Source organism: Theobroma umbraticum, unplaced genomic scaffold, assembly GCF_002168275.2.
Source record: "Theobroma umbraticum cultivar Fairchild unplaced genomic scaffold, ASM216827v3 scaffold_67.0, whole genome shotgun sequence".
NCBI lineage: Eukaryota > Viridiplantae > Streptophyta > Magnoliopsida > Malvales > Malvaceae > Theobroma > Theobroma umbraticum.
In genome coordinates this window covers 4,363,340-4,387,975 of record NW_018397262.1, presented here as the reverse complement: position 1 = coordinate 4,387,975, position 24,636 = coordinate 4,363,340, and the positions used below count along the sequence as shown (strand labels likewise).

Sequence of the window (24,636 nt, the reverse complement as noted above, 5' to 3'; positions counted from 1 at the left end):
TAAGAATTTCCTTTAGAATGGAAGCTATAGCAGCCTCTTCGAATCCGTTGGGATAAGACATCTTCATGCGGTGAAAACAAGAACCCTCCGACATGAACGGCATGACTACCCAAAGGTTGTGGTCAACTACAAACGAAGAATACGCCCGAAGAACATTAGGGTGATCGATCAAACTCATTGTTTGAGCTTCCCGACGTACGTTATCCAAATTATTACCGTTGCAGCGTTCAAGATCCAAACACTTGACAGCCACGACTTCCTTTGAAGGAAGATAGATTGCTTTGTAAACAGTAGCAGTGGCGCCATGGCCAATTTCTTCAAGAAGCTGGTAATCGCTAGGGTTCGCTGAGTAACTCCGAGTCCCTTCCATTCTCCCCATTGGAAAACCAAAAAACCAATCACTCTTGGGAGAAATCGTCGCTTCTCCAATGCCGCAAGAAAGAGTAATAGAATTGTCCTTCAAGGACAGGCTTTTTCTGTTTCTATAGTTTGAGTTGGTGAAGTTGTCTTGATCGTGTATCCTTGCTGTTATAAATAATTAAAGTTATAATTAAAAATGTGACATTAATTAATAAAATTTTTATATATTTAAATAATTTTTTAAATAAACAAAGACTTCTACCGATGCAATTGCTTTTATCGATCCATACTTCTGTTATTTGATTAAATAAATGGTTGTTGCTTGACAATGAAAATCTACATCTAATAAAAAACCATTTCTTTAGCTAACTTGCGTGTATCAAATAAAGTTATACATAAGTTTGAGTAGGACTCTGATAATTATTGTTTATGTCAAATTTAAATTTAATTTTATTAAGAAAAATTCATTTTAATACAGAGTTCAAGATTGATAAGAAAATAGATATATAAAAATTAGTCATTATTTTAATTTAATAAAAGAATCATTATTCAAGAGTAAAATAGTTTATGTAATCATCAATTTGTCAATATTTAATTTTTTAAGAAAATTATCAATTAAGGAAAATTTACTTAAAAGACTTAAAAAATTTTACTTAAAGAATTGAGTTAGTTTTTATACACGTTACAAAGTAATGAAATCAACTTTAATGGCTTTAAAAAAACCTTTAATGTTAAATCAAGAAATAAATATAAATCAGTTAACATTTTAATTTAATATAAAAAGTAATCATTAAAAACAAAATGGTTAATTTAATAATTTATGAAGGTATATATGTCGGTTTATTTTTTGTGCTCCCGGGTTTCGTGTTTTTATATAATAATGATAATAACAAACAATTGCTGCTCTCTTTTGGCTGTTTTAAATAATTTTCAACTAGCAAAGATGAAATTTTAAAATGTCACATGGCAGTCCTCAAATTCTATTGGAGCCACATGATAATGGCCAGCGCAAAAGAAGAGTTCCAGTCAAATTTATGCTGCTAACTGAGAGATTTCCTGGAAGTTTCCAGTCGCTTAAGACTGCAGAATGATATAAATTAATGGTTTCAAGCTCCAAGCAGTCACCATTGTCTAAAATCTTCCAGAATATTTTTTGGAAACTACCTACCAAGATGCCCTCTTCTGTTTCTTAATTCTTTACTATTTTGAAATCTCTTTTGTTTCCTAATTCTTTGCTATTTTGAAAACTAGAGAGATTTGCTCTTCTGTTTCCTTTGGATAGCGACAATTACTAGGGCTGTATGTATTATAAGAACCTCTCACCATGGCTCAAGAAAAGAGCAATGACTTTGCATCTATAAATACCCAAATCATCAATCAAAACACCAACCAAAACACCTATGATTTTTTATCTCCATACACACTACATCCATCTGATAACCCAGGCATAATCTTAGTTTCTTGCCTTCTCAAAGAAGAAAATTATGCAACATGGTGTAGAGCCATGACAAATGTATTATTGGCCAAAAATAAATTAGGTTTTGTTGATGGAACCTTCATTCGTCCCTCACCTGATTTATTAGATGTGGCAACTTGGATAAAAAGTAATTCTATGGTTATCTTTGTACATTCAATTCTCTTCATCAATCCCTTCATGATGGTGTGGCATATTACGAAACTGCAACAGAGATGTGGATCGACTTGGAGGAGTGTTTTTCTCAAGGGAATGCATTTCGTGTGCATCAATTGAAGATGGATATTGTAAACACACAGCAGAAAGATTTATTAATGGCCGTGTGTTACCCAAAGTTGAAAGGATTTTGGGATGAGTACAACACTTATTCCCAAATTCCATCATATACATGTGGAGATGCCAAGGCTCTTGTGGTTGAAAAAGAGAAAAAGAAAGTCACCAATTCTTGATGTGGTTACATGAGAAATATGGTGTAGTGCGATTGTAAATTTTGAACACAGATCTGTTACCTTCATAAGCGCGAGTATATGCGCTTGTCGCACGAGAAGAAAGGCAGCAATAGGTTGTTGCGTAGAGAGGAACAATTACTACAGAAGGTGCTGCTTTTGTTGTCTCTAAAAGGAATACTGAATTTGCTAGTACTCGTGTTATGGCAAGAATTTGAAAACAAACAAACGCACGAGGGACACATGTTTTGAACTACATGGATATCTAGATTAGTGGGAGAAGAACAAATCCAAATCAGTTCATGGGAGATAAGCAAACAATACAAAAATCATAGAGACAACAGAGAATTCTATTAGGGCGCCAATCAATGGTCTCTTTAAGGAACAGTACACACAACTCATATCATTGCTTAATCTTGAGAAAACCCATACCATAAATCTTGTGGCTAATTTTGTTTGTAAGGCTATCATTTTGTCCAATGACAAAATTGAAAGGATTCTTGATTTAGGTGCTTCAGATCACATGACTTGCCAAAAGAGTATCATGACCAATGAAAGAAATATTCCATTTGATTCTCTTATCAAAATTCCAAATGGTTCTTTTGTTTTAGCCAAGTCATATGGAGATGTGATTTTTAATCCTCTTATTAAACTGAGCCATGTCTTTTATATACCTTCCTTTGCTTACAATCTCATTTCTATAAGTAAATTAACCAAAACCTTGAACTGTGTAGCTCATTTTTTTTCCCTCATTTTGTGCTTTACAGGACCTAGCAATGAGGAAGCTGATTGGCATGGGTGAACTTAGAGATGGTCTTTTTTATTTCCATGAAATCACCATTCTTGTGGCTTTAGCAACCTCTACCTATGACACTAGGTTTGTCTTATGGTATCAACGACTTGGTCATTTGTCTTTTAATAAATTGTCTCTAATTGATAATTTAAATCTTCAATTTGTGAAAACCATCAATAAGTGCTGTGATGCTTGCCATTGAGCCAAACAAGCTCGTCAGTCTTTTTCTAGTAGTTTTATTAAAACTCAAAATGCTTTTGAATTAATTCATTGTGATGTCTGAGGTCCATCTCATACTCTTTCATTATCAGGTGCCTATTATTTCATAAGCATTGTTGATGATTTTACTAGGACTACATGGGTTTATTTAATGAAGACCAAGACTGAAGTTTATTTTTTGTTAACATCTTTCATTAACATAGTACATAGACAATTTGGTTGCCTTGTGAAACGAATTCATAGTGACAATGGGAATGAATTCATCAATTATCAATTCCAACATTTCTATCAACAAAATGGGATTCATAGTCAATTCTCTTATGTCTCCATGCTTAACAAAATGGGGTAGTAGAGCACAAACATATGCATATTCTTGAAGTCGCTAGAGCCTTGAGATTCCAAGTAGGTTTAACCATTAAATTTTGGAGAGAATATATCTTGACAGCAGCATACTTAATTAACTATGCTCCCACTCCACTTTTATCTAGAAAGAGCCCATATGAGATCTTAGTTTCTCAAAAACCTGATTATTTACACCTTTGTGTCCTAGGATGTCTTTGTTATGCCTTTATCATTCCCAAGTCTAAAGATAAATGTCATAAGCGTGCTATTGCTTGTATTTTTGTTGGTTATCCTTATGGTTAAAAGGGATATAAAGTCTATGCTTTGAAAACTTGTCAAATCTTTATCTCTCATGATGTTGTGTTCCATGAAAATATTTTTCCATTCCAAGATCAAATGCAAATCGTGCCAATTCAAGAACCTTTCACTACCACACCTATTCCCGTACCCATCATGGACCAAGAAACACAAAATGATATGAATAGCTCTCCACCTCTAAATTCACCCTTAAGTACCGAAAATAGACTTTAACGTTTCAGCACCCATAATGTACCTCAACTTGAACCTTTTAAGACTATAGAACCTATAAATAATCTCACACAACAAATTCAAAATTACTCATCTCGCCCAATCCACACCAAAATGTTTCTAGCTCATTTCAATGATTTTCAAGTTGATCTTCCAAGAAATAATAAAGGTCCATCCTACACCAACACCAAGGCAGCTTCCTCAGGTACTCCTTACCACTTATCCCATTTTGTTTCCTACTCTAAATTCACTCCCTCCCACACTTGTTTTCTTGTGGCCATCACGCAACATGATGAGCATATATCTTATAAACAGGCTGTTAAAGATATTCAATGGCAGGCAACAATGCAACATGAACTTGAAGCCCTTGAAAAAAATCAAACATGGACATTACAAAAATAACCTCCAGCAAAGAAAGCTTAGGATGTAAATGGGTATATAAGATTAAATATCAATCTGATGGGACAATTGAACGCAACAAGGCACGTCTTGTGGCTAAGGGATATTATCAGGTGCAAGGATTAGACTACATTGAGACTTTCACACCAATTGTTAAACTTACCACCATGCACACTTTTTTAGAAGTTGTAGTTGCTAAACATTGGGTTCTTCATCAACTTGATCTCCACAATGCATTCATTCATGGTGACTTAAATAAAGAAGCGTACATGAAGCCTCTTCCTGGGTATTTATCTATAGGTGATGATCGTGTTTGTTGGCTTCGCAAGTCTCTATATGGTTTAAAGCAAGCATCTAGACAATGGTTTGCCAAATTTTCTTCTGCCATTCTACGGTTTGGTTTTACTCAATCCAAAGCTGATATTTCTCTATTTTTACATCACAAAGGCACTACATTCACTGCCATTCTTGTTTATGTGGATGATGTCATTATTGCTGCCAATAATATCTCACATACAGAAGCTCTCAAGCAATATTTGAAGGCTTGGTTTCCCATCAAAGATCTTGGTAACCTTAAATATTTTCTTGGATTGGAGGTCGTTCGTTGTCGTGACGGTATTGCATTATCTCAATGAAAATATATTTTAGACATTTTACGAGAAGCAAGTATGCTTGCTTCTAAGCCGGCACAGTTCCCCATTGAACAAAATCATAAGTTAGCTTTAGATGATAGCGACTTACTTGATGATCTTGGTCTTTATCGTCGATTAATTGGGAGATTGATTTATTTGACAATCACTAGGGCTGGTATTTGCTATTAAGTTCATATTTTATCTCAATTCATGCACCAACCTCATCAAGGGCATTGGCAAGCTGCTCTATGGATCTTGAGATATCTTAAATTTGCACCAGGCCACGGAATAATTTTATCTTCCGGCAGTGATCTTCTCTTACAGCATATTGTGATTTTGACTGAGCTAGTTGTCCTGTCACTCGACGTCCACAAAATGGATATTTATTTTTCTTGGTAGCTCCCCTATTTCATGGAGGAGTTAGAAACAAATCACTGTTTCTTGTTCTTCTGTAGAAGCTGAATACTAGTCCATGGCTACAACTGCTTGTGAGTTAATTTGGTTGCACCAGTTACTTTCTGATTTGACTGTTTCTCCTCCTTTGCCTATCCAGCTATATTGTGACAATCAAGCAGCTATGCATGTTGGTAATAATCCGGTCTACCATGAGCGTAGCAAGCACATTGAAATTGATTGTCATTTTGTTCGTGATTGTATTTAGCGAGGTTTAATTGTAAATTGCTACATTGCCTCTCACAATCAATTAGCTTATCTTTTCATGAAGGCATTGGGGAAACAACAATTCCAGTTTTTGGTTAGCAAGTTGGGCGTTCGAAATCTCCATGCTCCAACTTGAGGGGGCGTATTGAAAACTACCTACCGAGATTCTCTCTTCTGTTTCCTAATTCTTTGCTATTTTGAAATCTCTTTTGTTTCCTAATTCTTTGCTATTTTGAAAACTCGAGAGATTTGCTCCTCTTTTTCCTTTGATTAGCCACAATTACTAGGGCTGTATTAATTATAAGAACCTCTCATATCAAGTAGATATTGTGATTGAGCCAGCTTTTTCAATATTGATGATGAGAACTGGAACGATGCAAACGAACCATGGATGCATTTTATGATCCACTTTTTAATTTTCTTCCTCCTAGCTCCTTTTATGCCTTCAGAGGTCAGTAGTACTGTACCGTTGATATCTTCAGAGAAGCAGAACCAAAGCAATGAGGTAATGGCATTGTTGGCTTTCAAGCATAGTTCTGTTGAAGTCGACCTGAATGGTTTCCTGGATAATTGGAATCCTGCATCTTTGAGTTCATTGGTTGGGGTCTCCTGCTCTCCTAGTGGACAGGTAGTGCACTCAACTTCACTTACGCTGGTCGGATTGGTCGTTTGCAAATTGATGGCCTCGTGGTTCTGGAAAATCTCCGGCATCTCTACTTGATTGGTAACTCGTTCTCCGATTGTCTGTTCCTCAAGAAGGTTTCTTACCCCTGCATCATTGAATCACTTGATTTGTAATTCAACAATTTGTCAGAGCCAATTTCTAAAACATTTTTTATCCTTGCAATCGTTTGACTTCATTAAATCTTTCACATAACTTGATCCCAGGGGATAGTTTTGACTTTGGGACTTCTCTCCTGGATCTTGATCTCTCAAGCAATCTCATTTCAGATTCCTCAATATTGAACAATTCATTTTTAAATTGTCAGATTTGAGACTGTTAAATCTCTCATATAACAAATTGTCTGCTAAACTTGTTGCCTTCTCGTCTTGCGGGAAGCTGTCAATTTTGGACCTCTCTAATGACATGTTCTCTGGAGATATCCTACCCTTCTAGGTTCTGATTCACCTGGGTCCCTTGAGTTTTTGGATATTTCTCATAACAATATATCTGGTACTTCTCTATTATTGAATTCAAGAAGTGTGTTAGGCTTTCGGTGCTCTACTTGTCATATAATGCTCTCTATGGCATAGGCATTCCTCATAGCTTGATCAACTACCGGCTCCCTGAGAAACTTGACCTCTCCCATAATGAGCTGATGGATAAAATTCCAGCTGCTTTGGGAATTTTGGGAAATTTGAAGCATCTAAATTTGGCACACAATGACTTCTCTGGTAATATCCCCCAGAATTGGGATGGACCTGTGGGACTCTAGAAGAGATAAACCTTTCAGGAAATAAAATCTCAGGTGAGTTTCCAGAGACATTTAAGTAGTATTTGCAAAGCCTCAATTCGGGAAACAAGCAACTCTCTGGGAATTTTCTCACTACAGTCATTACTACTCTTACTAAACTGGAAATCCTCCAAGTTCCATTCAATAACATTATTGGTCCTACACCTTCATCTCTAGGAAATATAACTAAGCTTCGAGTGCTCAACCTCAGTTCCAATGCTTTCACTGGAAATATACCCTCCGAGTTTAGCTCCTCTTCAACTTCCTTTTTCTCCCTGCAAAAATTACTACTTGCAGGAAATTTTCTATCGGGGCAAGTACCGTCAACGATCGGAAATTGCAAGAACTTGAGGACAATTGATTTTAGTCTTAACAATCTCAGTGGATCTATTCCACCAGATGTATGGATGCTGCCACATCTTTCTGACTTGAGCTTTTGGGGATACAGCTTTTCTGCTGAAATTCCAAAGGACATGTGCTTTAGGCGAAGCAATTTGGAGACACTTATTCTCAACAACAATCTCTTCAGTGGAACAATTCAGGAATCAGTAATCCACTGCAAAAATCTTATTTTGTTATCACTTTCCTTTAATCAGTGAAGTGGTGACATTCCTGCTCTAATTGGAACCCTGCAAAAACTTAGCATTCTGCAGTTAAATCACAATTTATTAACTGGGAGGATCCCTCCAAAGCTTGGCAGTTGGCAAAGCCTCATATGGCTTGATTTGAAAAATAATTCATTTCACTGGTAACGTTCCGTCGGAGCTTGCCAACCGAACAGGCATAGTTTTCAAGAATGATCGTGAATGGAAGTTTGCATATGTCAGAAATGAAGGTGAAATAAAAGGCTGCAATGTTGTCAATAATTTATTGTATTCAGAAGGAATCAGACCAGAAAGATTGGTTGGTCTTCTGGATTCTAACTCTTGTTCGTTAATGAGAGTTTATCATGGCTGGACTGTTTCCATGTCCACAAGCGATGGCAGCATGATTTACTTAAATATTTCTTGCAATTTCTTGTCCGGATCAATTCCAGATAACTTGAGTTCAATGTCCTACTTGCAATTTCTTTATTTGGGACACAACAGACTAACTGGAACCATCCCTGAAACCCTTGGTAGTTTGAAAGTATTGAGAGTTCTTGACCTACCTCATACTCAACTAGAAGGCAGAATTCCATCATCATTGGAGTTTCTACTATTACTCATTGATATGGATGTCTCCAAGAATAAGCTCAGTGGCACCATACCATCGGGAGGTCAGTTAGAAAAGCTTCCAGCATCCAGATTTGAAAACAATTCAGACTCGTGGTAAACCATTGCTCGCTTGTGACTCAAAGAAACCTAAAACAGATAATCCTTCTACTTTGCTGCGCAAAAACAAAAATGATAATTCTTCTACTGGGAGTGTATTTGATTGGATTTGGCTTGCTGCCTGGATGGGGTTCATTAATGGTGTAATAATTGGAGTGCACGCTGGACTTATTTTGTTTGAAGTAAAAGATCGACGGTTCATGAAGACTTTTCACATCACTCCACGACGAAGATCAGAACAGTTGTATAGTAGACAAAGGCGTCCACGCAGAAGGTGAGAATGCAGCAAAATTCTTTATCTTTATTGTAACTTCTTCCTCTGTACATAAGTAAAAAATTACCTTGCTGCTTGTTGGCTGTTACCGCGTAGTGAAAGTAATGCATGGAGTGAACTTAAACAAATCAAAAGTTTGATGCATTATCAAGCACAAATTAATGGATGATAATTTTTGTATGTGTGTGAATAATGATAATCTTCGCTTCCAAATGCCATCAGAGAACAATGATTTATATGGATTTCTTGCAATTTAAGCAGTAAGGTGTACAAATCAGTACTATCCATGAAGAAATTGACAACTATAATTAGTTTCACCAAAGAAAATTGATCCTAATGTATTAACTAGCCAGTATAAACAAATCTATTTAGGAGCCAGAGAAATATTAGAGATATCAAACGTATCGTACAATCAATCATTTGCATACTTAAAAATAGTTAATTGGGAATTTAAAATCATACGGACAAATATTTATTTAAATTCAAAATGATTCAAATTTGAAATCATTTAATCAGAATTCAATCTATCTTGCATAATTGTAGCGGAAGTCAACGACTGTTTGAAGATTGAAGGCTTAATTGTGGCGTCCATACGGCGTCAGTCTACTTTGCCAGTTTAGATTCTCTAAAACGCAGGCTAAGAAGTCGTTTAAATGAGTCTTGTAAATTGGTTGGCTGTTAAACGGTGGATGGCTGTGTCGTTTTACTTTTGGTTACAAGACACTTTTGATTGGTGTCGTTTTGATCTTCTCTTTTATTTCTAGCTTAACAGCAAATTTGTTTTTCTGCTATTGTTACCGTTGTGGTGCACAAGAACCAATGATTTGGCTTCTTTGCTATTTGTTTGAAATCTTGTTTTTCAGTACGTACTCTTACCGAGACTAGATCTAAGCTTAGTTGTTTAGTTTTGAAATCCTTGTATAAAAATCAAAACTGGGAAATGAATTGGTGTGTGAAAACCCATTTTCCAGAAAAACTTTTGAGCTCTCCTTCTTTCATTCGATATTTCTCTCCGTTCTTCTCCGATTTTTTCATCAAAACTCATAAAACTCAACACTGCATTCCTTCTGAGATGCTTAACTTGATTAATTAGTTAATTACTTACGAAGAAGTTTTCAACATTTTTGCATGACTAATTAGTGGTGAAATGTTGACTGGAGAGGTTTCATAGGAATAACGTTTGTGGAATAGTTTCACGTTTTCACTTGTTTTGTCAATGGCGTTATGGACAAGTTGATTTGATAAGACAAAACTGGGATTTCTGTCTATGGTGTACCGTTTGTCAATATGTCGTTGGAACGGTTCAGCCAAGAATCAAGACTAATCAGGATATTTTAACCTCTCCCTTGATTTGCCTCAAGACTTGTGGCTATTCTTAGTTTGAGAATATTCTGATCAGACGCGTAATCTGACTAACCAACTTAATTTCCGACGATGTTTCATTTTCGCATGCGTTTACTGCTTGTTATTGAACCCACTCGATACTGCCATTAGAAAATCGAAATTACAGTCTTACAGAGTCAAATGGATGTGACACATTTTAACAAGGGAAATTTCCTTGAAGTCTCTAAATACTGCACTAGTGGAATCACCACGTTTTGATTATGTCACTTTAAATGGGAAATCAGTGCCCTGTTCAACCAAAATCTTCCAGAATGAAAATAAGAGATTTCTGTTCAGTCAAGCGATGGATGCGTTGCTTCTGCTCCTTGATTATCATCTTCCTATCTGCATCTTCCACACCTTTGGAGGCTAGCAATAACTACACCCTGTCTTTGCAGCAACGGAATCGCCACAATGAAGTGATGGCACTATTGATTTTCAGGCATAAATCTGTTGATGCTGATCCTAAACGTTTCCTAGGTGATTGGAGCTCAGAATCATTAAGTCCATGTTCATGGCGAGGTGTCTTCTGTTCTCCCCATGGAAGAGTTAGCATGCTTAACTTCACTGCTGCTGGTCTGATTGGTCATTTGCATATTGATGATCTCGTAGCCCTAGAAAGTCTCCAACATCTCCACTTGAGTGGAAACTCATTCTCTGGCAATCTCTTCCTCAACAAGGCTTCGTATTCGTCCTGCGTTATTGAGACACTTGATTTGTCATTCAATAATTTATCAGTGCCGATTTCTGGAACATTTTTCGACTCCTGTGACCATTTAACTTCTTTCAACCTTTCAAATAACTTTATCCCAGGAGGTAGTTTCGACTTTGGCACTTCTCTTGTAGAGCTTGATCTCTCAAGCAATCTGATTTCAGATTCCTCAGTATTGGACTACTCTCTTTCAAGTTGTCAGAATGTGAAGCTGTTGAATCTGTCACATAATAAAATATCTGGGAAACTTGTTAATCTCTCGTCTTGCGTGAATTTATCAATTTTGGACCTCTCTGATAACATGTTATCTGGAGAGATCCCTGTTGCTCTCTTTTCAGATTTCTCCAGGTCCCTTAAGTATTTGGACCTTTCCCACAACAACTTCTCTGGTAATTTCTCAATGCTTGAATTCAAGAACTGTGCTAATCTTGAGACTCTAAACTTGTCTAATAATGTTCTTTATGGCATTGGAATTCCTCAAAGCTTGATCAACTGCCAGCTTCTTGAGAACCTTGATGTCTCCCGTAACAAGCTGCAAGATAAAATTCCTGCTGCTTTGGGAAAATTGGGAAATTTGAAGCGCCTGAAATTAGCACACAATAACCTTTCTGGTAATATCCCCCCAGAACTGGGTTGGACTTGTGGGACAACTAGTAGAGCTCGATCTTTCAGGAAATAAAATTTCAGGGGGGTTTCCTGAGACATTTAAGTCATGCAATGCCTTGCAAAGGCTCAACCTTGGAAACAATCAACTTTCAGGAAATTTCCTTTCTGCAGTCATTAGCACTCTTCCTAGTCTACAAATCCTCCAAATTCCATTCAACAACATTAGTGGTTCCATTCCTCTATCACTTGGAAACTGTAAGCTTCAAGTCCTTGACCTTAGTTCCAATGCCTTCACCGGAGATATACCCTCGGGGCTTTGTTCCTCTAATTCAACCTTCTCTTCCTCTCTACAACGATTACTCCTTGCAAACAATTTTCTTTCAGGAACAGTACCTTCAGATATTGGAAACTGTAAGAACTTGAGGACAGTTAATTTTGCACTTAACCATCTAAGTGGATCCATTCCATCAGAAGTGTGGAAGCTACCAAAAATTTATGACTTCGTTATGTGGGGAAATAACTTCTCTAGCGAAATTCCAAATGACATATGCTTTGGCACAAGCAACTTGGAGAAGCTTATTCTCAACAACAATCTCTTCAGAGGAAACTTTCCGGTATCACTCACCAACTGTACAAATCTTACTTGGTTGTCACTATCATTTAATCAGCTAACTGGAAATATTCCTGCTTCTATTCAGAATCTTCAAAAACTCAGTATTCTGCAGTTAAGTTCTAACTCATTTTTTGGGAATATCCAAACCAAGCTTGGCAGTTGTCAAAATCTCATGTGGCTTGAGTTGAGTAGTAATCAGTTTACAGGTCAAATTCCATCAAAACTTGCCAACCAAACAAGCTTGGATCCCATGTTCACTTACAAAGGGGGGTTTTTATTTTTGAGAGACAAAGGAAGAAGTGATTGTAGAATGCGCAATACTTTAAGTTATTCTGAGGGAATCAGTGGAGAAAGCTTGCAGAAAAGTTTGGATTCTAATTCTTGTTCATCAATAATAGTGTATAGTTGGCCCAATCACTTGTTCAAAAGCGGTAATGGCACCATTTTATTCTTAGATCTTTCTTTCAATCGCCTTTCAGGAACTATTCCTGACGGCCTCGGTTTAATGTCTGACTTGCACGTTTTAGATTTGGCACACAACAGATTAACTGGATCTATTCCAAAAACCTTTGGGAGTTTGAAAGAAGTTTGCTTGATTAACCTGTCTTATAATCATCTTGAAGGCATGCTTCCAGGATCATTGGGGCAAATCTCATTTCTCTCTGACTTGGATGTCTCGAATAATAATCTCACTGGTCCTATACCTCCATCAGGTCAACTTACAACATTTCCAGCATCCAGATATGAAAACAATCGAGGCTTATGCGGAATCCCATTGCCCCCTTGTGGCTATCAGCCTGGAACAGACCCCATCAGTTCCGAGCAATCTCAAAAAGGAAAAAACCATTCCATACTGAGTAGCTTTGAATATTGGATGTGGGTGATTGCTTTCATGGGATACATTGCCGGTGTATCAATTGGAGTTTGTGTTGGAAATATTATGTTTCAAGACACAGAGGAATGGTTCAGTAAAACAAAGCTTATGATCATCTCAAAATGCAGAAGAATCAAAAAAAGCTGGAGGATAATAGACAGAGAACATCCATGACAGAATGGGAAAGTGGAATACAAATTAGGATTTTGTAAGGGACTTTCTTGCTGTTCAAGAATCAAACATATCCAGAGGTAAATCATCTCTCCTACGCTACTGCTCCAAATGTTAAATATCCAATTGTTTGTCAGATAGGTAATTAATGCTCTTTGACATTTACTAACTATTGACATATATGGTTTTTTAGGGGTGGTTGCGCTCTTAGTCCTCTTGGGAGGTTGCCCGAAATTTGACAGTGGAAAATCATCTATATTTGGCACCTAAATAATACCTCCTTCCCCCATGTTGCCTGTGGACTTGCTGTACAGTGAAAGTAATGTATGAAGTCAACTCAATAAAGAGATTGAAGATCATCTTTAGTTCTTTTACATGTGTAAAATCTTGAACACTGATGTAAAGAGATTGATAAGAAAGCTCCTTTCATGCCCAAATTACCATTGTTCACAAGATGTTTGAAATTAATTTGTTGCAAATTTTGATATGATCAACTTTCAAAGTAAACTTTACAGGCTGCTTTTCCATCAATTTCAAACTCTGAATTTTATAACTATTTTGTTCAAATTATGATATATCTTTTTGGATTTTTTCTATTGTAAAAAAATCGATAACAAAAGTTAACAAATATAATTAATAAGATTAATGGTTACTATGCACAAATAATCTTTAACAAATATAAATTTGAATCTCTTAAATATTAGTATATAAGAGTGCAAATAGTGAACATATATACATATATATATATATATATATATATACACTTTTGACAATCTATTCAATTAACTATTTTATCCTTAATTAATGATTTTCATACTAAATTGAAATATTGACTAATTTTTACTTATTTTTTATTAATATTGAAATTCTTATTAAATTAAATATTAAATATTGATTATTTTTTACATTTATGTTCTGTCTTCTTTTTCCTTGATAGTTCCATCTTACTAGCCAAGTCAACTGCAGCACCTTTTCTGTTTAGAATACGACTTCATTTGTTCCTAGGCTAAAAATAGAAAAGCGAGTGCAATCTCTGGCCCCAGTTTTATTTTATACTCGATTTCAATTTTAATTTAGGTTTATGAATTTTATTGAAATTCAAATTAATAAGAAGTCTTTATGTCACGTTACCGAGAGCCTCTTGTTTCAAAAAACTACGCCGTCTGTAAGTGATTATATTAATGATAAATTCAAGACTCAAAAGCCTAAGGTCTAGCTTACATAAGGCTAAATACTCAAATTGAAGCAAAATATTTGGATAGGTTTTTAATGAATGGTCAAACGTTTCAATTATAATATTTAAAAGTTAAATATTTTTAATTTTTTACAATTAAAGATTAAGTTGACAGGTAGATAAAGCATGTATCATATGTGATAAAAAATCTCATGCGTTAATGACATGACATATTAAAAAATGTTATTATTACTTTTCGTGAAAAAATTATTATTAATGTTAAGTTGAAAAATGTAATACTACATACCATGTTCTAAAATTTAATTGTTACACGTTATGTTGGAAATAATTGTTACGCATCATATTGAAAATGTAATTATTACACGTCATGTTGAAAATTTAATTATTATACACCATGTTGAAAAATGTAGTTGTTATATATTATGTTGAAAATTTAGTTGTTACACGTCATGTTGAAGATTTAGTTATTACATACTATGTTGAAAATATAGTTGCTACATGCCATATTAAAAATTTAATTGTTATACATCATGTTGAAAAATATAGTTGTTACACATCATGTTGAAAATTTAATTCTTGCACGCTATGTTGAAATATATAATTGATACATGCCATGTTGAAAATTTAATTGTTACACATTATGTTAAAAAATTTAGTTATTATACATTATAATAAAAAATTATTACACATCATGATATAATTTGAATAGTTTTAACTTAATAAAAAAGACTTTTTAACAAAATTACCCTTTCATATCTTACACGATAAGTTAATGTCTAATCCTATACATGCCAAACACCTCTCATCTTAACTCTTAACTGTAAAGAACCGAAAATGTTTAATTTTTGATTGTTACAATTGAAATGTTTGACCTTAAATTAATAAAAATCTAAAACTTTTGATCCCAAATTGAGCATTTAGTCGTTTACATAAATACACTGACTTTGGAAATCATGGATGAATAATCATCCTATTAAACCTATTTACATCCTGCACCAAAGACAACTGGAATGGTTCATACTTTTTGTAGGTGAAATCCCAAGGGAATTGAGAAGACTTGTCCGTTTGGAGAGGTTTGCAGTTGAGAACAGTGGGGTGACAGGACGAATTCCATTTGAAATGTTCAACATCTCTTCCTTGAAAGACTTTCTGGTGATGAATCGTAGGTGGCATTTGGTACATTACAATACAATGTGATTGCAGGTAATGTGATTGCAAGCAATGTGATTACAGGGAAAATAACATTACAGTGTTTGGTATATAAGTAAAATAATGATTAAAATGCAGGGAAGATAACATTGCAGTATTTGGTTTACAAGTACTTTAGTGGGAATGTAATGTTAATTGTCAAAATTACCCTTAATTATTAAAATATAAGTTTAATATATTTATATTTTTTGTTATTAATTTTTATATAATATCATTTCTTAATATATTTTTAATATCATATATTTTATTTTTTATTTATATATAATATTTTATATTTTATTTTAATATATTTATATTTTTATTATTAATTTTTATATAATATCATTTCTTAAATATATTTTAATGTCATTATTTTATTTTATTTCTTATTATAATATTTTATATTTTATTTTTAATATATTTATATTTATATTATTAATTTTTTATATAATATCATATTTTAAATATTTTTAATATCATATATTTTATTTTTGTTTATTATTATAATTTTATATATTTTATTTTTAATATATTTATATTTTTATTATTAATTTTTATATAATATCATTTCTTAAATATATTTTTAATGTCATGTATTTTATTTTTATTTATTATTATAATATTTATATTTTATTTTTAATATATTTATATTTATATTATTAATTTTTATATAATATCATATTTTAAATATATTTTTAATGTCATATATTTTATTTTTATTTATTATTATAATTTTATATATTTTATTTTCATTTCTTTAATATATTTTTATATTATATATTTTATTTTAATTGTTTACCTATATTATATAAATATTAATTTTATTATTTTATTTTATTTTAATTTTTATTCTTATATTATATATTTATATTTAATATTTTTATTTTAATTATAATATTATAAAATATTTTTAATAGGGTAATAAAATTGAAGGGTAAAATTATCTTTAAAAACATTGCACTCTGCAATGTAATGTGATTGCGTTGGTTTTGGACTGCAATCACATTACATCCATTGGCTGTAATGTGATTGCATTGCAATCTTACATTGCAGTAATCTGTTACAAAACAAACACTGCAATGTAATTTAATAAATCACATTACAGGTAATGTGTTTTACATTGCAGTGTATCAAACGGACCCGTAACGTATCGGGCATCCTGCCACCAAACCTTTGTCACCGTCTTCCTATTCTGGAAAAGCTTTTTTCTCTTTAACAACAAGCTCGATGGCAGCTTAGCTGCAGATATTAGCAATTGTACAATGCTTTACCTACTTCACCTCGGCAGTAACAACTTTACAAGTAATTAAAGTTTATGAGTACATTTCATTATTTGATGGATTTATGCATAGCAAATCTCATAAAATCTTACAAACATTAATATTCCTTGTTCATTAAATTATCTATGGCTTTGTTATGATAGTCTTGAAATGTTGTTTGACTAGAATAATTTAATTATAGTTAAATTTGTATATCTTGTTCAATAAGTTTTTAATTTTAATTAGATTAGGACATCAATCTTAATTAGATTACGATAAGATTATTCTATTTTTATTTTTTGAAAGGCGAATTTTATTGATTATTGAATCAGTACATGGAAATGCATTTGCCATTCCCTCATCAAACACAAACCAAAAATCAGAACCAATGCCTATAGAATCATTCAGCTCTCCCTTATTTTCCTCTACCTTTCAACTTTGCCCAGATTCCCTATAATGAAACTCACAAACTTTAACAGAAGCAAATCCCATAATTGCAAAACAAAACCCATACCCTGTCCATAGACATGAACTGCCACTAATGATCATATCCAGGCCTTCAAGAAGTTGTCTTCTTCCACGCTGCTTTTGACAAGGGTAACTACATACCTGCGAGCTTCCCTGTAAATGATTGACAAAACGCACACACCCAATCAGCTCATTCATCTCAACCATCTACTGGAACAACTAATAGCCACACTTGAATTGGATTCCACCATCAAAAGCTCCACACCTACCCACTCAAAGTTGCAAAACATTTCCAAAGCCACTTTAGTTGTCATCAACTCTGCATAATTAGACTCCCACACCCTCACTAGAGTTGAAAAAAAAGCCATCATATTTACCCTATTATCCCTCACCTTGTGGTGCACAAATATTACCTCTATCCTTATGCCTGTCCCCACTTTTGTTTCCTGAAACAATATCATCTGTACCTTAGTTTTTTGTACTTCCCTCCTCACAACCCCTCTCTTTTCCTCATTCCCCAAACATCTCACTTTCCACAAAAGCACCTCATTGTACCTTCTCACTTTCAAGGAGTTTTACTCTTTTGATTCAACAGTTTTACCCATCTTGAGTTGGTATTGGGTACTATCACTACAACAAAATTGAGTTTTCATCACCTTTCTTGCAGCTATTTAAACTTTTAATTTCATTTTTTTCACATATAATAACAATATAAAAAAAATACAGTTTTTGCTAGTATATGCAATATTTATAGTTATATTTTATTTATAATACATCTAAAAATTTATATAATAAAATCAGATTTACAAAAATATTTTAAAAATTATAAAAAAAGTGTTATTAAATATATTTTTTGTATCATGTTTTAAAAATATACTGTTTTAAGTCAAATTTGTTATAGTGTGATGTTTGTGGGTTTGTTTATGCTGTTTTATGGTTGATTCAAAGGTGATGATTTTTTGTTGAGCAGCATATGGCAGTGGTTGCATACAGTGAAGGTTACTAAATTGAAGGGTGGTTTTAGTATCTTCATTTTACTTTGATTTTGGCTATTAGAGGTTGTGAGTTTCTCATGTCTATTTTTGAAGTCTACGGCTCTTGGCTAGTATTTTTCTTCAATTATGTAATGGGGTATCCCGGATTCATATTAATGAATTATTTATCAAAAGAAAAAAAAATCATCCACGATAAGTGTCACAAAAAATATTTTTATTAAAACAAAAATTCTTACGAAATAATTGATAAATTTTGTTTCAAAAAAAGGGTCATCACAGCTACTTTCAAGAAATCGAAAGAATTTAATTATTGCGCGTCAAAAGTGAACATAACGGACGAATTTTCCACCATGACTTTGACATATCGCCCACAGAAGTCTAGTCAAGCGAGTAAATTGCAATGGACTCTTGTTAAGTATTGGTTCACGGTGCCAACCTGCCAACTCCACTTGTTTCTCTTCAAATTTTAATGATAAGTATTCGTTACAGTGCCCATCTGTCTGTATCGGATGGTGGCCCTCCTGACCTTTAAGAGTCTTTCAAAGCTTTTTGACTGGGAATGTCCAATTGGTAGAGACCTCAGAGCTAGACCCAAAAGGCGTTCCAGTCATCGTTGTGAAATGAAGTACGATAAGTCTGTCCAATGGCTGCAGGCAGCTGATGGTCGCCGTTACAGCTCTACCGAAGGCCGATCTGTAGGTCACGTGACCTGCACCGGGTTGGTGGCTTACTGGGCTTTTTCCTTAGCCACTTATTTCTTTTCAAATTGCAAATCACTTCATAGCCAAAAAAAAAAAAGTGGTATTACATAGTTTGGAATACTCTTTTTTTTTTTTTAACTCCTTTTCCTTCTTGGAACATCAATTTACATGGGGAAACATTGCCATCTATTTAGTATAGCTTTGGTCATTTCCATTCAATGTTACAATATAGTTTGTCTCTCTGGTCAGCTGGCTCTTAATCGTGCCGATGAGGAAGCCCTTCTTGCCTTGAAAGCTCACGTAATTCTGGATCCTGAAAACATATTGGCCAAAAACTGGTCCAGTTCTATTTCATTTTGTAATTGGTTTGGTGTTTCCTGCGGCCCCCGGCACAAACGAGTCACAGCCTTGAGTCTTCCTGGCATGAGTCTCAATGGCACCCTCCCTCCGCAGCTAGGAAACCTTTCTTTCCTCACAACCTTGGACCTCCGAGACAACAATTTCCATGGCAATCTGCCCCCTGAGTTGGCTAAGTTGCGCCGTCTGAAATCTATGATTTTGTTAAAGAACTACTTCAGTGGAGAAATTCCAGAACAAATAGGCTATCTTCCTCGGCTGCAGGACCTGTTTTTGTCAGCCAATACACTTTCTGGCTCCATACCATTGACAATCTTCAACTCGTCTTCATTGAAAAGGATTGTTTTGGCTACTAATAACCTTGAAGGAAGTGTTCCAGATGATTTGTGTGACCATCTTCCAGTAATTCAGATGCTTGAGATTTCTTTCAACAACTTATCAGGAAAATTTTCGCCAAACCTGGAAAGGTGTAGGCCGCTTCAGATCCTGGGTCTGTCAAACAATAGATTCACAGGAACCATACCTAGAGAATTTGGCAACTTGACTATGCTTAAGGAGTTATATCTTGGATTTAACAACTTGGAAGGTATCATTTCTATACCTCATAGTCCAAGCATACTTTAAATTATATCATTAAAAAAATTACTTAAATTCCATAATTTGTTAATTATTGTTGAAAATCTAGTGAAGATTATGCTTCAAGTAATACAACATCTATTATTCCAATTTACTGGTCTTTTTATTTCACTTTATTAGTATTATTATTTTTTGTCAAAGCTAATTTGTCTTTCATCGTTATTTTATAATACATGATGTAGAATTAAAATTAAATAAATAAACCTAAAACATCATTTTTCTTGAGAAAATTAAATACACGTACAAGTAAAAATAACAATTATAATCAATTAATTCTTAATATTAATAAAATAACACTTAATAGACAAAAGTAATTATTTTTATGGGATAAAACTAAATACTAGTTAATATTCAAGTAGTTGGAACTTGAAATTTCGATGAATTTCAAGCTCAAATCATGGAATATGAGAGATGACTATCCCATGAAAACCAAGTGTGTGTGTGTGTATGTATGTATGTATGTATGTATGTATGTATATTAGCTAGTAAGATCATGGTTACAAAGAACAAACGGAACAGAGGAAGTAAGATTTAAATAAAGGAGAGTAATGAACAATAATTATAATGGTCAAAAATAATTTAATTTTGACTGTGAATGTGATTTTCATTGCCAAATGCTAAGTTTTAATAATGAAATAATCTACTTGAAAATATTATAATAGAATTTTATGTTACTACTTAGATTATTGACCCTTAATGCTGCAATTTTAATAGTGAATATCTATTTGAAAATTCTAAATTCAATTTTCAAAATTAAACTTCATTATCACAAATAGGAATAGACGAGAAATAGTATCATTAGGAGAAATCAATAACTCTGTTCCTATCCCTAACATTTTTTAGCCACCAAGCAGATTAAAAACAGAGTTTTATGGTGGTTGTGATGCGGGCTTTGCCTGCAAATCAATTAAAAGTTTTAAGAATAGTTATATATTTTTGTAACCGATTAAATTGACAAATAATTAAAATATAATATCAGTTGTAAATTGAGTAATTAATTAATCTATGTTAAAAAGGAATCATACATTATATCTCTAATTAATTAACTAAAAGGAGATTTGATTTTATGAAGCTTGAGTTGACACAGATGGTTGGAATGGTTCATAATTTTTGTAGGTGAAATCCCAAGGGAGTTGAGTAGACTTGTTCGTTTGGAGAGGTTTGCAGTGGAGAACAGCGGCCTGACAGGACGAATTCCATCTGAGATGTTCAATATCTCTACCTTGAAAGACTTTGTGGTGATGAACAATAGCGTATCGGGCAGCCTCCCACATGACCTCTGTCACCGTCTTCCTAATCTGGAAAAGGTTTTTTTCTTTAACAACAAGCTCGATGGCAACTTTCCAGCAGATATCGGTAATTGTACAATGCTTCAGCAACTTCGCCTAGGCAGGAACAACTTTACAGGTAAGGTTTACGAGACTTCTTGATTATTGTCTGTGTACAATTCATTACTTGACGGATATGTGCATAGGAAAACCATTTTTTCATAGCATTCTACAAAGATTGCTAAGATTTGTAGCTTGCACTTGTGCATGTATCAGTTTAACCTGATGAGTTGATTTTTCCATTTTACACAAAGGTAATCTATCTGTATGCTTCAGGAAGCCAGTAGGCTTAAGTTCTACTTGAATTAATATAATGAAAGCATGTAAATAAAAAACGTAAGTCTTTAGCCAAGGGAGACCCTCTCTCAAGGCAGGACAAAATCTTTGAAATCATTAAGTGCTAAGTTCAAGTCTCACTATGTGAATTTGTTTTAACTTATGTTGGATTTTCTCTTGGTAGGCGTAATACCGCGGGAGATAGGTAATCTCAAACATCTTGAGATATTGAGATTGGCAATCAACAGTCTAACGGGCCCGATTCCACCAGGAATCTTCAACATGTCAACACTGAAAGAAATTTCATTAGCTCAAAATTATTTTTCAGGTAATCTTCCATCTGATATTGGCACAGGGCTTCCAAATGTTGACGAACTAATGGTTGGGGCCAATAAACTCAGTGGAAACATCCCTGATACTATCGGCAATGCTTCTAAACTAGCTTTTCTAGAATTTAGTGAGAATCTCTTCACCGGTACCATACCCAAGTCCTTAGGTAATCTAGAATCTCTTTTGTTGCTTGGCCTAGCAAATAATCATTTCATCAATGATCCATCCACTCCAGAATTGAGTTTTATCACACCTTTGGCAAAGTGCAGACAACTAAGGACTTTGGCAATAGCACAGAATCCCCTAGTTGGAGTATTCCCACCCTCTATTGCAAATTTGTCAACTTCTCTTGAAATTTTTGATGCCTCTGGTTGCAAAATCTTTGGTAAAATACCCGGTGGGTTTCGCAATTTAAGCAACTTGTTCTCATTAAGCCTAAGCAACAATGAGTTGACAGGACCAATCTCTAATATATTCCAAAATTGGACAAACCTGCAAAGATTGTATCTTAGTGGCAATATGTTTGAGGGAACCATACCAGATGGACTATGTCACTTGAGGAACTTGGGAGAACTGTTTTTGGGTGATAATAGATTTTCTGGACCAATTCCAAGGTGCTTTGACAATCTTACGTCTCTAAGAATTATCTTGTTAAACTCTAACAATTTGTCTTCAAATATACCTTCTACCCTTTGGAATCTTAAGAACCTCTTGGTTTTGAACCTATCATCAAATTCATTGAGTGGCTCTCTAGCTCCAGAAATTGGAAATTTGAAGGTGTTAACGCAAATAGATCTGTCCAAGAATACATTAGCTGGTCATATCCCACCCAATTTCGGTGATCTCAAAGACTTAACTAGTCTTTCTCTGGCACATAATAATTTGCAAGGTTCCATTCCTGAATCCTTTGGCTACATGGTGAGTATGGAATTCTTAGATCTATCGGGTAATAATCTCTCTGGAGTCATTCCTAAGTCCTTGGAAAGGCTTTCCTTTCTGAAATATTTGAATGTGTCTTTTAATACACTAGAAGGAGAAATCCCAAATGGAGGACCTTTTGGAAACTTCTCAGCTAGATCATTCATTAAAAATCATGCACTTTGTGGGTCTCCTCGACTGCTAGTCCCACCTTGCAATTCCAGCACCTTTCGAAGATCCAGGACAACCACTATGCATGTATTGAGATATGTTTTACCAACAATCTCTTTAATAATATTGGTAACAGTCCTGTTTATTGTCTTCAAAAGGTATCAGAATAAGAAAACAAATCCACCAGCAGTAACGGAAGATTCATTACCTTTGGCAACATGGAGAAGAGTATCGTACTATGAACTTTTACAAGCAACGGATGGATTCAGTGAATCCAATTTTATTGGATCGGGGAGTTTTGGCACTGTCTATAGAGGGACACTTCAAGATGAGATGACTGTTGCTATAAAAGTTTTCAATTTGCAGCTAGAGGGAGCATTTAGAAGCTTTGATGTTGAATGTGAAGTAATGCGCACTATTCGTCATCGCAATGTCGTGAAGATCATTAGCAGTTGTTGTACGATGGACTTCAAAGCCTTGGTGCTTGAATTCATGCCTAATGGAAGCCTTGAGAAATGGTTGTATTCTCCGGAGTATTTTCTTGATATCATGCAGAGATTAAATATAATGATTGAAGTCGCATCAGCACTAGAATATCTCCATTTTGGAAATTCAACACCTGTAATCCACTGTGACTTAAAGCCAAGTAATGTCTTACTTGATGAAGAAATGGTAGCTCATGTTTGTGATTTTGGCATCGCCAAACTCTTGGGAGAAGGGAATTCTCTGACACAAACCATCACACTTGCCACTATGGGGTACATGGCACCAGGTGATGTTTCCAGGTTTCTAATTCATGGTTTCAAGTTTGTGTTATCTTACATCCCTGTGGGGCGCATCAGCATTTTAAGTCGTTTGTTCCTTCTAAAAGGATTTTATTATTTTACTGATTGATTGAAAATTAGTTTTAACTAAAGCGTATTATCTCCATATTGATTTTCTTCTTTAGTAATTCAATTGTACTTAATTTACAGAGTATGGATCAACCGGAGTTGTTTCTACAAGAGGAGATGTTTATAATTATGGTATTCTGGTGATGGAAACATTTACGGGAAGGAAGCCTACAAATGAAATGTTCGCTGGAGAAATGAACCTCAAAAGTTGGGTGAAAGAGTCGTTGCCTCATGCGATAACCGAAGTAGCAGATGCCGCTTTGTTGGGAGAAAAGGAGGAAAATTTCATGGCTAAAACAAGTTGTATATCATCTGTTTTGCAGTTGGCTCTAGATTGTTGCGCAGAATCACCAAGAGAAAGAAAAGATACGAAGGATGTTGTCGTGACGCTTGCAAAGATCAAAGAAAAGTTTCTAAAGGCTATCGGATGAACTCAATCTTTGTATTTATGAAATCTTGATAGCTGGTGTAAACTGTAATGAGAACCTAAGAACTCATTGTGTTTTCATGATGGTTGAAAGCTGCAGCCTGCAGGCACTGCCCAAATAATCGTCTATGACGTTATTAAAATAAATTTTGGCAAATTTTATGAGATCAAGTTTCAAAGTGCTTTCATCAGTTTCAAATATGAAAAATTACTCATACCTAGGCCTTTTTCACTTCAAAAC

General features: G+C 34.4%; 2 protein-coding genes and 1 pseudogene across 2 annotated transcripts; all 3 read left to right on the top strand.

Moving 5' to 3' along the window:
- Nucleotides 1-5,665: 5,665 nt before the first annotated feature.
- On the top strand, nt 5,666-8,621 carry LOC110419979 (serine/threonine-protein kinase BRI1-like 1; annotated as a pseudogene).
- Nucleotides 8,622-10,555: 1,934 nt separating this feature from the next.
- LOC110419740 (brassinosteroid LRR receptor kinase BRL1-like) lies at nt 10,556-13,529 on the top strand. The gene is given in 3 exon segments (XM_021432833.2): nt 10,556-11,646; nt 11,648-13,333; nt 13,447-13,529. Coding segments are annotated over 2 exon segments (2,670 nt in total). The 5' UTR covers nt 10,556-10,585; the 3' UTR covers nt 13,257-13,333; nt 13,447-13,529.
- Nucleotides 13,530-18,942: 5,413 nt separating this feature from the next.
- LOC110420035 (uncharacterized) lies at nt 18,943-24,552 on the top strand. The gene is made up of 4 exons (XM_021433187.1): nt 18,943-20,002; nt 21,169-21,459; nt 21,841-23,847; nt 24,050-24,552. The coding sequence occupies exons 1-4, from the start codon at nt 19,228-19,230 to the stop codon at nt 24,397-24,399; spliced, it is 3,423 nt and encodes a 1,140-aa protein (XP_021288862.1). The 5' UTR covers nt 18,943-19,227; the 3' UTR covers nt 24,400-24,552.
- Nucleotides 24,553-24,636: the final 84 nt, after the last annotated feature.

Excerpts from the sequence above, each read along its gene's own strand:
- LOC110420035 (XM_021433187.1), top strand. The coding sequence starts at position 19,228 with ATGGGGAAACATTGCCATCTATTTAGTATAGCTTTGGTCATTTCCATT. Across the intron at positions 20,003-21,168 it reads TGGATTTAACAACTTGGAAG|GTGAAATCCCAAGGGAGTTG; the intron begins GTATCATTTCTA and ends TAATTTTTGTAG. Across the intron at positions 21,460-21,840 it reads AGGCAGGAACAACTTTACAG|GCGTAATACCGCGGGAGATA; the intron begins GTAAGGTTTACG and ends TTCTCTTGGTAG.